General features: G+C 41.5%; 1 protein-coding gene across 2 annotated transcripts in view; it reads left to right on the top strand.

Moving 5' to 3' along the window:
- Positions 1 to 16,558, top strand: part of Cpne4 (copine 4) — a 488,025-nt gene that overhangs the window by 437,998 nt on the left and 33,469 nt on the right. For both annotated transcript variants that reach the window (XM_006983614.4, XM_076576951.1), the window contains 2 exons: positions 2,525 to 2,611; positions 3,602 to 3,661. In XM_006983614.4, the coding sequence (XP_006983676.1) occupies positions 2,525 to 2,611; positions 3,602 to 3,661 (147 nt within the window). The remainder of the gene's footprint in view (positions 1 to 2,524; positions 2,612 to 3,601; positions 3,662 to 16,558) is intronic.

Raw genomic sequence — 16,558 nt, forward strand, 5'->3', positions numbered from 1 at the left:
AAGGGAAAAGCAATTCAGGCAAAGAGAAGAACATTTTGAGGTACCGAGGCAGGAAAGAGCTTAGTGTGCTCGAGGTCTTGGAAAGAGACCAGTATGTCAGGTGAGAGAGGATGAGGTGACCTTGCATGGAAAGGGGTCAAAGACATAGCAGAGGCCAGGAAGAGGTGGCCCCAATTGCATCCTCTGAATGTTATGAGGACACATTCAAACTGCTCTGTAGTACAGGGGCCACCAACCATGTGTGACTGTGTTCTTAGATCCATCTGTCAGTAATATTAGCCACATTCCTAGTGCTTAATAGCCTCATGCAGCTGGTAGCTGTCATATTAGATGATGAGGCCATGGAATATCCCCATCATTGAAGCAAGTTTCATTAAGTGATGTTGAAAAGGATCAAACTGGTTTGAACTGGTTAAAGGATTGTGTTAGCTGTCCTGGGGCAGTAGCTCAGTTGGTAGAGTACTTGCTGTATAAACATAAAGGTCTGAGTTTGATCCCCAGAGCTCATGTTTGAAGCCAGGCATGATGGCATGCTCTGCACTAGGGAGGGGAATACAGGAGGGTAGCTGAGGCTTACTGGCTGGCCAGCCTATCCTACCTAGAGAGCTCCAGGTCAATGAATGATCTTAGCTCAAAAGTCAAGGTGGATAGCTCCTGAGTACCAACACCTAAGGAGGATCTCTGACCTGCCCATATATATGCACCCATGCATGTGTGTGCATGCATGCAGAGAGAGAGAGAGAGAGAGAGAGAGAGAGAGAGAGAGAGAGAGAGAGAGAGAGAGAGAATATGCTTTGGCTTGTGTGTAAGCATTTATAGAGAAAAGAGGAAGAGCCTGGTCAGTCTGTTAGGAAGCCACCACCATAGTGGAACAAGATGTAATAATGACCGAGACTAAATGGCAATGGATAAAAATAAGAGTATGAGATTTAAGATATGTTAGAAATAAGAACTGTAAGATTTGTTGAGAGACTGGAGAATGGGTGGGAGGAAAAGGATGATGCAATGGTCCTGAGGTGGGGAAGTTTGGTGGGAGGCCCAGTTTGTGAAGAAAGTTGGAGAATCAGGTTTTACAGGAACTGCCATAGAGGGTTGCTTACTTGAAAAGGTATTTTAGGTGCTATCAATGAGAGAGGATTAAAATTGAGTGAAGATGTGAATAAATAGGGAGAGCTGACAGATGGGAGGGTGGGAGCCTTGAACCTGAGGACTCAGTGTACTGCATCAGAGGGAAAAAGAGGAGCCCCATGGTTCACACTCCCTTTCCCTGCCTGGTGCTGACAGAATAGGGCAATTTCTTAACTAATCTTCACTAATTCTTGAGTATCTCGTAAGCATCTTTAATTTGAGATGATCAAGGGGGGAGTCTTGCAACACGCAATAGGAGGGCCTGCTGGGTGGCGAGACATTACTGATATCTGCTGCTGAGTAACAAATTGTGTGCTGATTTCCTACCCGAAAACAGCATTATTACTTCACATTTTCTTGTTTGGCTATTTTGCCTGGTTCACTCAGGATAGCACCTCTCTGCCCCTTATGATGCCATGAAACTCTCATGCTTTTGTGCATATGCAGCATAGATGGCTGCTGAAGCTCTCCATGTGTTTTTTGTTGTTGTTTTTGTGGTGGTGGTGGTGGTGGTGGCAGTGGTGGTGGTGGTGGTGGTGGTGGTGGTGGTGGTGGTGGTGGTGGTGGCAGTGGCGGTGGTGGCAGTGGTGGTGGTGGCAGTGGTGGTGGTGGCAGTGGTGGTGGTTTTATCCTGCAAGGCATAATTTTTTTTTACAAGGTGGTAAAATAAAACTTCAAAGTAGGAAAAGGCATTTTCAGAACACTAGTGTTTTTCCAGCTTCTATTCTCACAACATTTTTAATGTCCCATTGACCAAAACAAGCCACATAATTAATGCATGGGCCCTGGGGCCGTTGGGGGCCACTGAAGTATCAGTCTACCCTGCTCATATCTGCCTCCAAAGCTGCTTCTTTTTGATGGTCAGGAGTAAACTTCCATGTCCTGAGTGCAAGCCTCAAGGTCCAACTCCTTCAGGGTCATGAAGAGAACCGTCCAGTGAATGTGAGGTGTTTGGCTCTCAGTTGCTTCTGCCTCGTGAAATCTTCTGTAGTCTGGAAGAGCTGAAAGCTGTTCTAAATAGCTACTGGTTAGTTCCTCAGCTCTCAGTCCTTCCCAAGGCTCTGATCCTGTCCTTCAAGGTGTGTCCTCTGGAATCAGAGCCAAGAGAAGGGCTGAGAACTGAGGAATCATAAGCTCAGATTTAGAGAAAAGCAATCCAAGGCATGGAGGAGTCAAGCAGCATCATGGGACACATAGCTGGGACATGAAGACAGGGGATTTGCACCAGGCAGTCTGTTGTCTCGGTCATTACTCTCCCTTACTTCCTGGATGCCAGAGCTACTACCTAGAGACCATTTTCCAGCTATCTAGTTCCATGTGCACATCTCCAGAAGCTTGAACTCATAGACAGTCTTGACTTTGCGAAGGCACTCACGTTTGACCCTGTTTGGTGTAGGTACAGTGGGAATGTATCAACCCCAAGTACAAGGCCAAGAAGAAGAATTACAAGAACTCAGGCATGGTGATTCTAAACCAGTGTAAGGTATGTGTAATTCCCTTTCCGCCAGGAGAAAACTGCTAGAGTTGTCTTGGGGAAGGAGTTCAAATCATGTGATCAAAGTAGAAGATATTTTACAACAGAACAACCTTCTCTAAGACAAAATTCATAAAATTGATGTAGCACTGGACAAAGAAAATGAAATACTATCATAATAGTGGCCTAAAAGCTATGACAGCCCAATGCTACCTTCCCCTTCCCAGGGACAGTCTTGCCCCAAAGGATAGGGAACTACAGGTCATAGCTCAATCTCTTCTATGCACAGGGCAGTTCTCAAGGAAGATACTCAAGTTGTGTGGGGAAGAGTGACTAAGTATGAGGCATTCCCTATTCTAAAATACTAATGAGTCTTGAAAACATGGTTCATGTCTCAACCCAAAGGCAATTGTCAATTAAAGCAATGCATAAGCCCAAATAAAGAGGGCAGGTGGTGGGAATCTGCAGATGTACTGACACTGAAGACCCACCACAGACCTCGTTCTGCCCTTTTCCTTGGCTTAGCAGCTGTCTTAGTTAGGGTTTCTATTGCTATGAAGAGACACCATGGCACAGCTTTTATAAAGGAAAACATTTATTTGTGGCTGGCTTACAGTTTCAGAGGTTTACTCCTTCGTGGAGGTGTACAGAAAAACATGGTAGTGGAGAAGGAGCTGAGAGTTCTACATCTTGATTGCAGGCAACAAGAAGTGAACTGTGTTCCACACTGGACATAGCTTGAGCACATGAAACCTCAAAGCCCACCCCCACAGAGACACACTTCTTCCAGCCTGGCCACACCTACTCCAAGAAGGCCACACCTCCTAACAGTGTCACTCCCTATAGGCCAACCACTCAAATACTTGAGTCTATGGAGGGTGGGGGGAAGGGCGTTCATACCTATTCAAACCACCACAACAACCTATCCCTTAAGTGTAGGCCTTGAGTATTCAGGGAAAGCAGATCACGCTATTACTAACCAGGCCCTCTCCCATGCAGATCCACAAGATGCATTCCTTCTTGGACTACATCATGGGTGGCTGCCAAATCCAGTTTACAGTAAGTTGTTTTTTGTGTTTGTCCTAATTTGGGGAATGAGGCATGGGAATGGTGTTAGGTTTGCGGACATGCAGATACAAGAGTTTTTCAAAATCTTAGGCAAGCATTTTAGCAATATTGTTAGAGTATGGCATGGACCCCTGTTTTTAAAATGAGTTCGTGTTCCTGCTCCTGGTGAGTATGATCCCTGTTCCTCAACCTCAGATGGAAAGCCCTCCTTGTGTTTCCCTTCTTTAAAGTAACTGCATGAGGTATGAGGTGCAAGGCAGGCTGTGGATTGCCAGACCACATGGCTGGGCAGAAGGATGAAAAGGAAGTGAGCCATGCTGTTCTTTTCCACTGAGCTAAGACAGATGCCTTGGTTGTGTTCATGTAACTGGAACACAGGCATCAATGTCATACCCACTGATCAGTAGCAAGGAAAAACTATCCAAGTGCTTTCTCAGGCAATGAAAAGGGAATCTCAAAGACTAGAGGACCAAGTTAAACCAGAATGAAATACAGTGGGCATTTAGTCTCAGCAGGTGAATTGAGGATCATCTCCTATATGTAATCTATGGTCTTGTGGGATTTAGACACTACTGATGTGTGTTGGTTGGGATGGTTGATTCTTTTTTAAGTACCAATAAAGGGTCTGTGATATGACCTAATGGATAAAGGAACTTGACACCAAGACTGATGACTTGAGTTTGATCCCCAGGACTCACTGTGGAAAGAGTAAACCAACTCACACAAGTGGACCTCCAACTTCTACATGATTGTCATGGAATACATATGCACACACAAAAATTGTATCCATCTGCCCTGGAACAACTTGTCTTTACTCACTCAGTATACAAAAATGTTCTGAGATATAGGCAGATGTAACTTTCAGAAAGAAAACACCCAGATAATAATATAGGTGTGCTGAACACACAGAAAAGCAATAAGGGTTACAACATTGAAGAGATGGAATTTGTACAGTACTTACCTGTCTTCTTACAGGACTGTACTTGTGAACTGAGCTCTCTTTAGTTCTCTCGATGAAATCAGCCACATGAGAAAACATGGAAAATGAGTTTAAATTTTGTATGTGTTTGGGTTCAACAAAATTGACAAAATCTGTGTATTACCAGGACCATGGGTAGTGGTGATCACAGGACTAGAAAGGGAAATTGAGACAGATGGCCATTTGATAGGCCAGTGTCTCTTTAGCAAAAGACTCATATGATAGTTTGAATGAAAATGGCCCCCATAGGCTCATAGGGAGTAACACTATTTGAAAGAATTAGGACATGTCTTCTTGTTAGAAGTATGTGTGGCTTGTCAGCAGAAGGATGCCATGGGGATGGGCGTTGAAGTTTCAGAAGCTCAAGTCAGGCCCAGTGTTACTCTCTTTTCCTGCTGCCTGCTGATCAAGATGTAGAGCCCTTAGCTACTTCTCCAGCACCATGTCTGCCTTCGTGCCACCATACTTCTAACCATGGCAGTAATGGACTACACTTCTGAACCTGTAAACCAGCCCCAATTAAATATTTTCTATTATAAGAGTTGTCATGGTCATGGTGTCTCTTCACAGCCATAGAATACTAAGACAACAACTTCTTTCTGTTTTAATGTCAGAAAAGTCAACCTATACTGCCTAAACTGAGCATTGCTCATTTACTTTTGAATGCCCCAGTAATGGAGCTTGTCACTGCTATAAAGCCTAAGATTCTCCAGAGATGGAGCCACATGCCCTTCTGCATGCCCACCTGCCCTCCTGCATGCCTACCTGCCCTCCTGCATGCCCACCTGCCCTCCTAGTATATAATGAAGGCAACAAGAACATGTCCTGTGGGTACACACCCCCAACACTACCTGTGTGGTGGGCTTATTGCTGATCCAGGTCTATCTACAGGGCAGTAGCGAAGCAAGAAAATTTGTCAAGGAGAACCACTGAAATAGTTTCCCAAGATATTAGGCAAAAGACTGATGTCAGAAAACTATTTATAGGTTTCCAAGGGAAAGCTTTATTGATTTCAGTTTGTTTTAGATTCTGTAGATTCTAGGCTCATGAACAACTCCTTATTCAACCTTCACAGGCTTGCTTTGCCCTTGGGGCTGTGCTGAAGAACATCAGCTACCCCACAGGTTTCCTGGACCACATCCTGACTCTTTATTAGTTCTTTGAGAATTTCATACAGCATATTTTTATCATTTTAACCCTCCTTCCTTGATTCCTCCTGATTTTAACCCATTTCCTTTTCCATTCAACTTTGCATCTCTCTTCATCCCCATCAAAGCCAGTATGTGCTACCCAGTTATACTGAATGTGTGACCTTTCATTGGTTGGCTTACCATGCTCTACACTCTTGGACAGGCCTGTGGCTACCTGACTTTGGAAGGTTGCCTTTCCTGCTCTATTTTTCTTGACTTTCTCACTTTATTAACCTTCCCCAGCTGGGTGCAGGCTACCTCAGTGTTTGTCATCAATGACACCCCAAGTCCTAGTTTCTCATCTTCTCCCATGCCAACTGATAGATCTATGGGAGACATGAGTGGGAATAGCAATCAGGAGTGAAAAATGAGGAGAGGAGAATGCAAGATAATGCTGAGAAGGGGCTGGGCTATTAAGGGTTCCACCACAAATCCCTTCCTTCTGCATGCTCATCCAAGAAAATGTACCAATCACTTTAATGGCATTTGCTTCAAAAATGAAGCTGGCTTTCTCATTATAAAGTTCTTACTGCTTACATAGCATAATCAAATGTAAATTTTAAGCTGTAGTACAGTTAATTAAAAGTAGCATGTAATTTAATTCCATCTAATAGTGCTTATATTCTACCCAGTAACTTCATTGTTGCATGAAAAAGGGTGGCAGAGACTTGAGAAGTGATTGGGGGAGGGGGCGCTCCCTGGTGTGGAGATAGCAGGAAAGAGACAAAAGGGAGGAAAGGAATTATACCTCTGTATCACCCGGAGGCAAAGATTCTCATTGGCTCATGATGCAGCCATGGGTGCTTAGCAAGACCAGTAGCTTTAGGCATGAGAAACTTGAGTCCTGAAGATTGATATACAGGGATCAAAAGTGACATGAAGTTCTAGGTGTTCTCCACTTCATCCTGCAGATATACTCTTCCTTCCCCACCCTCTCTGAATCCCAGGCACCTGTGCTAGCCAGTTTCTCCTGCTTTTAGATGTTGCTTGGGTTTGTCCATTGATGGGCAGCAGTCAGAGAGCAAAGGGGAAAAGTGATGCAGAAGACTCGTTTCTCTAGATTTCTGCTTTCCAGGCTGGTACACAGTGACCTTTTTCATCCATAGAAGGTCACTGTTCCTACCACATGCCCTGTCTTTCATACTCTTCTTGCTGAGTTCTAGAAACAGTTCTTCCTACCCTTTGTGATTGGTTTTATATACCCTTTTCCATACATTTGTGGACTGTCCCTTTATTAAACTCCCCCAGTCATCTCTTTTGAGCAAGCTGTTTTCTGGAGAGACTCTGAGCATCTGGCATCACATGCAAGGGCTGAGAGAAGCCTTCATGTCTTCCATGGGACTTCTGTCTCGAGCTAAGAGAGTTAAATAACACTCCCAGCACAAGGCTGCTTGAAATACTTTCACTTAACCCTAAACTTTCAAGAAAGAAAAAATCAGTTTTAGCTGAAAGAACAAGGTGCATAAAAAAATAATGGCCCTAGGGATTTAGTTTGAACTGCCCCCCCATGAACTAAGTATTTATGTACATGAATTCAAATGATAAATATTAGAAGTTTACTTGTATTAGTATGCATAGCAGAGTGTATTTAGGGGCATGATGAGAGGTATCTTTGGGTGAGATGTTAAGGGGATTTGAGTGTTGAGGTAATTTTGTACATAACAGAATATTCAAATGAATCAAGAACAGGACAGGAAACAATAGCCATGCGTTTTGGAGGAGTTGATCTGGAGGTGTTTACCAAATACTGTTTATCAAAAGCAACTGATGGTAGAGGAGGAGTGTGGAAGATGAGGCACAGGATGAAAGCAGATGCAGCAGATCCAAAGGAAGATGACAAGAGAGTGACTTAGTGTGGCAGCAAGAGAAGGGGCTGTGTGGAGAGAAAGGCAATGAGCCTGGGTCTCAGATACGGAGAAGAGTTTTGGAAGCAAATGAGTCTAGGACCACTTGGACTTGGTGCCTGACTGGCAAAACATGGCAGTGCTGTTCGTGGAGAAATGCAGGAGAGCTGTGAACAGGATGAGTTTGCTTGCGGGGATGTTGGAAGTATGTTTGAGTATCCCAGTGTATAGCACCTCCAAATGCAAGTCTCAGTCCCAAGAAACAGGTGCAATTGCATGCATCTCGATCTGGATGAGATGGACAAAGAGAAGAACAAACAAAGACAAGAGACCCAATGACAGGAAGTCATAGAAGACCTCCATGGGCAAGAGAAGAGACAGCCAAGGAGCAGGAGGTCCAGAAGCTCAAATGGCCGGGGGATGGAGAGGGGGAGTTTCAAGACCATGGCAACAATCCCAAGTGCTAAAGAAAAGAAGGAAAGTGAATAAGCAAAGACTGAGGGATGTGATGAGCAGACATAGGTCATCTTCAAAAGAACAGGTTCATCAGAATAAGGTGATATCCTGGGTTAGTGTGTAAACAGAAGATAAAGAGCATCACAGGTGTGAACACAAGAATATCAACAACAAAGGGAAGACAAGAGAGGAAAGGAGGATGGCAATGTGAGTGTTGGAGGGGTAGTGTTGGGCTAGAGTCAGACAATAAGCAGAGATGTGAAACAAGACAAGGATGCCTAATGGAGCTGTGGTGTGGCTCAGAGATAAGTATTTGCCTAGAATGTCAAAGCCCTGGGTTCAATCCCCAGTATTACAATGCAAGACAGACGATGTTAAAGGGAGCCTTGGTCAATGATTCCTTTTTGGTCACTGGAACATTTGAGAACCTGATATATGACCTATATTATGTCAGTAGAAAATACACACACTTGATTTTGCACACAACCATGGCAAATTAAGAGCACCCCCAAGGACAAGCTTCATATATGCCTCATGAGAATCCTGGAGACATAAGGACCAAGATCAACTGTGGTGTCTTAGTCTTGGAGGAGGTGAGTGGAGGTGAAACAGATGACAGAGAGAGGCATGTGGTTTGACACATGGCACTGTAGCTAAAAATAAAACTAGATACTAGAACTTCATAGACAAAATACAATTATAGACAGTGCAAAAGATGCAGGTGCTGTGCAGTGTTTGGAAAGGAGATGATGAGAGAATTAAAGTCTTCCTTTGAAAGCAGTGGCTTTTATAGATGCATAAAAACGTTAATTGTAACATAGATTTTCATAGATAGGAACTTCTACTGCTTAAATGTCCAACAGTAAAATAATAACTGTGTAAACTACAGTACTCCATCTAAATGGACTATGATGCAGCCATTTTAAATTATAATTTCAAGGACTAGGTGATCACATGAATTCATGTCTATGATAGCATTGAGTGAAAAGAAAACCAGAATGACTCTGTGAGCACAACTATGTAATAGATTTCACCATATAATATGTCTCTGTATGATACATATAATGAGCACATAATACATGTATATGTGCATTATATAATATATATATATATATATATATATATATATATATATATATATATATTAGTTTGAGTGTGTCCCTATGAAGCATGTTGAATCCCAAAGCAATCAAATTGAGATCTAGGATCTCTCTGGAGGTTTATAAGTTATAAGGGTTTTATCCTCTTGGTGAATTATGATATAGTTAATTATAATACAAATTACAAAGCAGAATGCATCTGTGTTCACTCTTACTCATGTTCTTCTGCCTTCCACAATGGGATGAAGCAGTGAAATAACCCTGACCAGGTTCTAGCAGTGAGCTCTTGAATACCTCAGCCTCTGCAAGCTCGACCCAGCTCCATCTCCATCTGTAAATACAGTCTATAGTATTCTGGTAGAGCAGCACAAAATGGAGGGAGGAAACATTGTATAAAACAACTAGAAACTAAGTAAAAATCACTTACTAAGCTATAGAATCTCGAGCTGTGATTTTTTTTTATATTTTTGCATGGCTACTTGTATGATTTGTGGTAGTAAAAATTAAAGATGCTATTTCCCATTTCCCTCTGATTTTATGGTGTGTTTAGTAATACAGTATCATATATGAAGCTGAATGTAGGTTCTCTCACCCTGACCATCAAACCTAAAACTTGGATTATCTATTTAAGACCCTCTCCATAACTATTTTCTTATTCTAGCACATTTAACATGTCTTATGGCTACTAGGTATCCTGGCTTAAGTTTATAAATCCTTATTTTAGACACCAGATTAAAAACTGGTGGACTCTGAGATAGAAGAGTGAGCCCTGCCTGAAAAAAAAAAAAACATAGCTGGGGTGCAGTGGACACAGGAGGCAAATTTTTATAATTTCCAAGAAATGGACCAAGTGGTTTCAGGGAAATAGGATTTTTTTTTAATTTCATGACCACCTTGTGGACTTTTGTGGAAACAGAGAACAAGAGTTTAGCTTATCGCTTTAAAAAGATGACCAAAGTCCACATCTCCTATTATATGGCTTACTGCATAAGTCTGAATTATGTCTAATTTTTTATAACTGCCTCAGAATGTGACAGTATGCATGTGGGCTCCAGGAGATTCAGCAACTAACTAGATTCTGCTTCCCAGTGACTTGTGTCCAACAAATTCCCCCAAATGGCTAGTTAGTCCAGTGATTGGCAGGTATCTGAAGAATAGGGTTGTTTGGTGTAAAAACCTAAAAATGTCCAAAGACGCATTCAGTCTTCGCATCTAAACCTTTCCAAAGAGGAAGCTCCACAAGCCAGAGACTCAGCAGCATCCAGGGAGCGCCTGGAGTTCTTTCTATGCCCTTTTTGAGAGTCGCTCCCCACATCTGCTTCAAAACGTGAGCAGCTTCCCAGGAGCCTGCTCTCAGCTGCCCGCTGAGAAGATTGGAGCACACGCCAGAAGACCAGGTTTTCTTAAGTGCTTTCTATCAGAAAATGAAAACTGGGCAGTTCTGCTAGCTTGCTGGCACTCAAGAATCCGGGTGTCGGCAGCCACCTCCACAGACTGGCATTTTCAGTCATTTTCTTGCTTTTATTCCTCAACTTAATCCCATCTTTCACTGCCCCTCTCCCCTGTCACTTTCTAAAATAAACCTAACCTTTCATTGCATTCTCTTCCCACCACAGCTAACTTTAAAGAGCACAGAACTCCTGGTGGAAGGCCACCTCCTGAAGATAGATATTTTATCTCCAGCTTCCGGAGACTCTTTAGAAATCATTGCTTGGCAGAAGGAAAAAAATAGCTGCTATATACTTAAGACTGTGCAGGCACATGATGAAATATCTTTATGGCAGTTACAGGAAATACTAGGTGGTGCAGGTCACTGGTTTACTCCCTTCTTCACCAGGTAATATTTCAAAGCCTGCCCCAGTACCTCGTGAACTGGGACAGCCCCTCTGATGGATGTAGATAGATACAGGTACCAACCTATGGGATATGAAGAAACCCCAAAGGCTGGCTTCAGGCCACCAAAACCAAGAAGCCCAAGTCTAGCCTTCTAACCTTGGCCTTCATATTAGTCTATGGTCCAGTGGGTGTATGACCTTCTTCCAGCCACAAATAAATCTATCTCTTCCTTCTCCTAATGGACATCCAACTCCATGTTATATATGTCACTAAATCCTATTGAGTTCCATGTTTAATAACAATCCCCTTCTCACCACCATCTCTGCCCCACCCTAGTTTATTAAAAATAATGAGGCTTTTCCAAGTCTGGGGATGAAGGATTTATAGGAATGGCCTAATAGGGTTCCTTAGGTTTACATTATAGGATCATCTTTTGCTGCATCCCAATTTCAGTTCTAAGATGTTAAAATAAGTTTTAAATGTATTTTTGCTAAGATTCTGTATCTGCTCATCCCAATGTGGTACATACGTACTCCTCTGAATATGATGTCACCCATCTAGATGATACACCCAGGCTTAGACACCAGCCATTAGCAGCTGCATGACTAGAGCATGTTGCCTGCCTGGGGAGAACAGGAGAGGTATTTCTGTCTCTAATCACTGCTTTTCTTTATGGGTTTTTATCCATCCATTCTACCTGATTTCATCCCCTAGTTTCATATCACGCCACCAGTATGTGTTTGCTGTCACATAATACCCTTGAGATTTCAGGATTTTCAGGTCTTCAGTTATGAAGACCTGAGATGGATTGTCAACTTATGTCAACAATCAGGAGGCATGGATTAGTATGCCTTCTGTTGTGAGGAGTACTGTGATACTGTGAACAGAAGTGGGGTAGCTTAGCAGGCATGAGACATTGGTTCAACCTCCAGCATTATTTAAAAAATAATAATAACAAAAAAAAACCTATCAACATTTTCCAGTGACTTATTTTTTCAGATAACACATAATCATGGTAATAGCCATATGTCTTAATACTCTCTGGAATTTCCCAAAGGGATGGTTGTTTGGTTTCGGGTTTTGATTTGACAAGGTCTTACTATATACCCCAGGCAGGCCTAGAATTCATAATCCCCAAGTCTTCTAAACACTGAAATTATAGGTGTATGCCATCACACCAAGGTTGGGGGTTCCAAGAGTTTTTAAATGCTTTTCTCAGTAGGAAGAAAAGGGGTGACATCGCATTGGCCATCAGAGCCTTGACTTACCCTTTAAGTCAGTTGTTCAATGCTGTTGCATTATCTCCAAATTTTGTCTGAGGGAAAGGGGCTGAGAATGGTGGATCTCTGAGCTGAACTTAGTTAGCCCAGGGGTCTAGCATAGTATAACAAATGTCACCTCTTGTTCTGTAGCCCAGGCTGGCCTTGTTTTGCAACTCTAGTGAATCAACTTGCCTTCCCAAGTGCTGGAGTTACCAGCATCACCATCTCACCCTGTCGCTGAGTACCTCTTGTGTGTTCCTCTTAGAGATGTTTTTCTAGAATTGCCTGCACATATGTTGATCATATTTGTCTGATGAGAGCCTCATGAGTGGATTCCAGGGTGCTTCCTGTCTCCTGTTCAGAATTCGTGGAGGTTTTAATTATCACTGGCTTGCCTCGCAGAGCTTAGGTGAAGGAAGCTTCTTCCATTGCCTTCTCTTTCTTTGTGAAGACTGGTTCTCACTTTCAGGATGAAGGCCATCTCAGAAGATAGAGTATTGGGGGGGGGCTCTTTCAGGCCACCTCCATCCATTCGCAGTAAAATGTCTTTCCACTCTTACTCATCTGCCACACACATTTGGATTGTCCTTTCCCTCCCTTCCACAACTGTTTGGTCACAGAGAACTGAGTGATTCAAGACCACTTCCCCTGAACTGTCACAGTTGCATCCTGCCTCCTACCCAGCAGTCTCTCTACCTCTGGCCATATTTTAAATGGGAACTATTATACCCCATTAGAGAGGTTTAGAATTAAAAAATATATAAATATTGTCATATATTTATTGTACATAGTGATAGGTTTTATAAAACATTTTCATTCACTCATAGTGTGTATTTTGACAAAAATCACTGACCAGGCTTCCTCTCTCTCTTCCCTGAATAGTCATCCTTCTTTGATAAGACAGTCTCACTTCAATTCCTGTGTGTGAGTCTATGTATCTATCTAAAATCTAGGATACACAGGCAAGAGAAAATAATGTGGCTTTCTGAATCTGAGTTATTTTGCTTAACATGATGACCAGGATCCCAGTTCCATCCAATTTTCTGCAGACAATATAATTTCATTCTTCTTCGTGCCTAGAAAGGACTCCATTGTATATGTGTACATATACACCACAATTTCTTTATCCATTCATCTATTGGTGGATTTTAAACGAAATTTGAATGCTCTTTTAGGTGTACAAAAGTATAATAATGAAGCATCATTTTTGGAGGCATATAGACATAGCTTTAAACACAGCTCTTCACCCTGTAGTGCCTATCTGACCTTCAACCCCTTTGGGCATCATGGTTACTAATAAAAAGAAACAACAATTTCTACCTTACAGTTTTGTGCAAGTGAATAATGCCAATAAAGCAGTCTTTACCAGAGAAAAGTTTTAGCAGAAGTTATTCCTCTCTTTTCATGATTATTCAAAGTCAGGATGCCTTGGGGTAGTAAGTTTCCTTTCCGAGATCTTCCTTATCACACACTTTATATTTTCATTTTATCAGTAGATATCCCTCATCAAAAATGAACCGATATTCTGAAAATAGAGCTGAATCCTTCCTAAATGAATGCTTAACTCAGTCCTGTGGAGAGGTAAAGAAGAAAAGGGGGGAAGTAGCTCCATGAAAGAAAGCAAAAGAGGTTCTGAATAAATTACAGTTGGTTTATTCTTTTCATTTTGATTGATTACAGGACTACAACCTCAGACAAAGTAATATGTTTCCCCACCAACATTACTCTTTAATTATATCTTTTTTTTTCCTTCCAGAATGCTCCATTTTTAAGCCCAGGGAGCATCTCGGTCACTGGTTGTAATAGATTTTTTCAAATATAACACAACCAAACAATTCTTGTCTCATAATCCCCAAGATCATATGAGAAAAATTGAGCTTTCTTATTGTTAGGGAACCGGGGAGCACATTTTATTATAGTGTGAACAGAAGAAAAGATGATGCAACATGAACATTCCACTCTTTCCCTTGACTTCTACTTTGTAACCTCTCCCACCCTAAGCTAAACAGTTTTGAGAGGTCTTGGCTGGATGTATTATTTTGATGGTGGTGCTGTTGGAAATCTGAAATGTTTCCTCTTATTTTAACACCATTGGCTTTAAGTATTCATTACTATTGTTTGTTGTTAAGAAGTATTTGATAAAGAGCAATACAACGACTCCATCAAAAAGTTGGCCCTCTCTTTCAGGGCTAGAAAGGTGGCTCAGTGGTTAAGAGCACTACCTTTTGTTCTAGGGGATCTGGATTCAATTCTCAGCACCTACCTGGTAGCTCACAACCATCTGTAACTCCAGTTCTAAGAGATCCATCAAAAATACAGAAGCAGTAATAGAAAGATCCCTCAACAAAGAAAAGCCCAGGACCAGATAGATTCACAGCCAGATTTTGCCAGCTCTTTAAAGAGGAGCCAATACCAATATTTCTCAAATGGTTCTATGAAATAGAAAAGCAAAGATGACTACCAACTCATTCTGAAAAGTCTGTATCATTGTGATGCCAAACTGGATATGCTCACAGCAAATCAACTACAGATAACTGCCCTGATGAATATTGCTGTAAATATTTTCAATAAAATTTTTGCAAAGTGAACTCAAGAGCACATTAAAAAGATCACACACCATGACCAAGTTGGTTTCAATCCAGGGTAGCAATGTTGGTTTGACAAGTACAAATCAGTAAGTATGATCAGCAAATGAATAGACTTTAGAGTAGAAATCATATGATCGACTCAATGCCAAAAAGCCTTGACAAACCCAGCATCCTTTCATTATAAAAGTACTGAAGAAACTAGGAATGGAAAGAGTATAATTCAACATACTGAAGGCTATTATAAAACAAACCTATAACCAACATTATAGGAAATGGATAAAAACTGAGACCATTTCGTCTAGAGACAAGGGTGCACACTCTTGTTTAATACAGTATTCAAAACCTTAGCTAGAGCAATGTGACAAGGGAAACTGAAGGGAAAGGGATACAAATAGGAAGGGAAGAAGTCAGATTTTCCTGTGTATAGATGACATGGTTCTGTACTTAGTTTAGAGCCCCTAAGTACTCCACCAGAAAACTCTTAGGCCTGATGAACACTTCCAGCAAGATAACAGGATACAAAAGTCAGACACACAGAAATCAATAGCTTTTCTATACTTTATAACAAAGAATCAGGGGTCGGGGTGGATATCATTCACAGCAGGTTAAAAATAAATAAAATAACTAAGAAAAAAATCAAACAAAGGAGGAGAAAGAGCTCTCAGAAAGAACTTTAAGAAGACAGTAGAATTTGGAAATACCCCCCCCATGCTAATGTATTGTCCGAATTAATGTTAATGGGAAGAGAGCAGTGAAAGAGATCTATAAATCTAATGCAATAAAAATCCCTATGACCTTTTTCTTCACAGAAGTAGGAAAAAATACTTAACTCCATATGGAAGCACAAAGCATCCCAAATGGTGACCATCCTTAACAGAAAGAATGGTGCTCGAGGTACCACAATCACTGGCTTCCAATTACATTACAGAGCCATAGTAGGAAAACAACAGTAACAACATGGTACTGTTGTCAAAACAAGCAGGCAGGCTAGTGGTAGAGAATAGAAGACCCAGAAATAAGCCCACACTGTTGCAGTGACCTAATGTTTGACAAAGTGCTCATGAAACATCCATTGGAAAGAAGACAGCCTCTTTAACAGTGGTACTGGAACAACCTAGCTTCCACATGCAGATGAATGAAATGTATCATTAACCCTATATAAAAAATAAATTCCAAATGGATCAAAGACCTTAATGTGAGATGAGACCTGAGGCTTTGAAACTGCTAGAGTAAAACATAGAGCAAATATTTCAAGATGTAGCCATAGCCAAGAAGTTTCTGAAAAGGACTCCAATCACACAAGAAGTAAGCCCAGCAACTGGCAAGTCTAGTTACATGAAATTAAAAGGTTTCTGCAGAGCAGAGGAAACAATCACCAGAGGGAAGAAACAACCAACAGAATGGGAAGACAGTCTTTCCCAACAATACCTCAGACAAGGGATTAATATCTATGATACATAAAACTGCAAAAATAAAATGCTGGAGACTGTATCATCTGATAAGTAAATGGGCTAATGAATTAACTTGATAGTTCTCAAAAGAAGAAAATCAGGAGCTGGAGAAATAGCTCAGTGGGTCCTTACACTTGAGAGGACCAGAGTTCAGGTCTCAGAATCTATGTAAAAGCCAAATG

Source organism: Peromyscus maniculatus, chromosome 7 (genome assembly GCF_049852395.1).
Source record: "Peromyscus maniculatus bairdii isolate BWxNUB_F1_BW_parent chromosome 7, HU_Pman_BW_mat_3.1, whole genome shotgun sequence".
Lineage (NCBI taxonomy): Eukaryota > Metazoa > Chordata > Mammalia > Rodentia > Cricetidae > Peromyscus > Peromyscus maniculatus.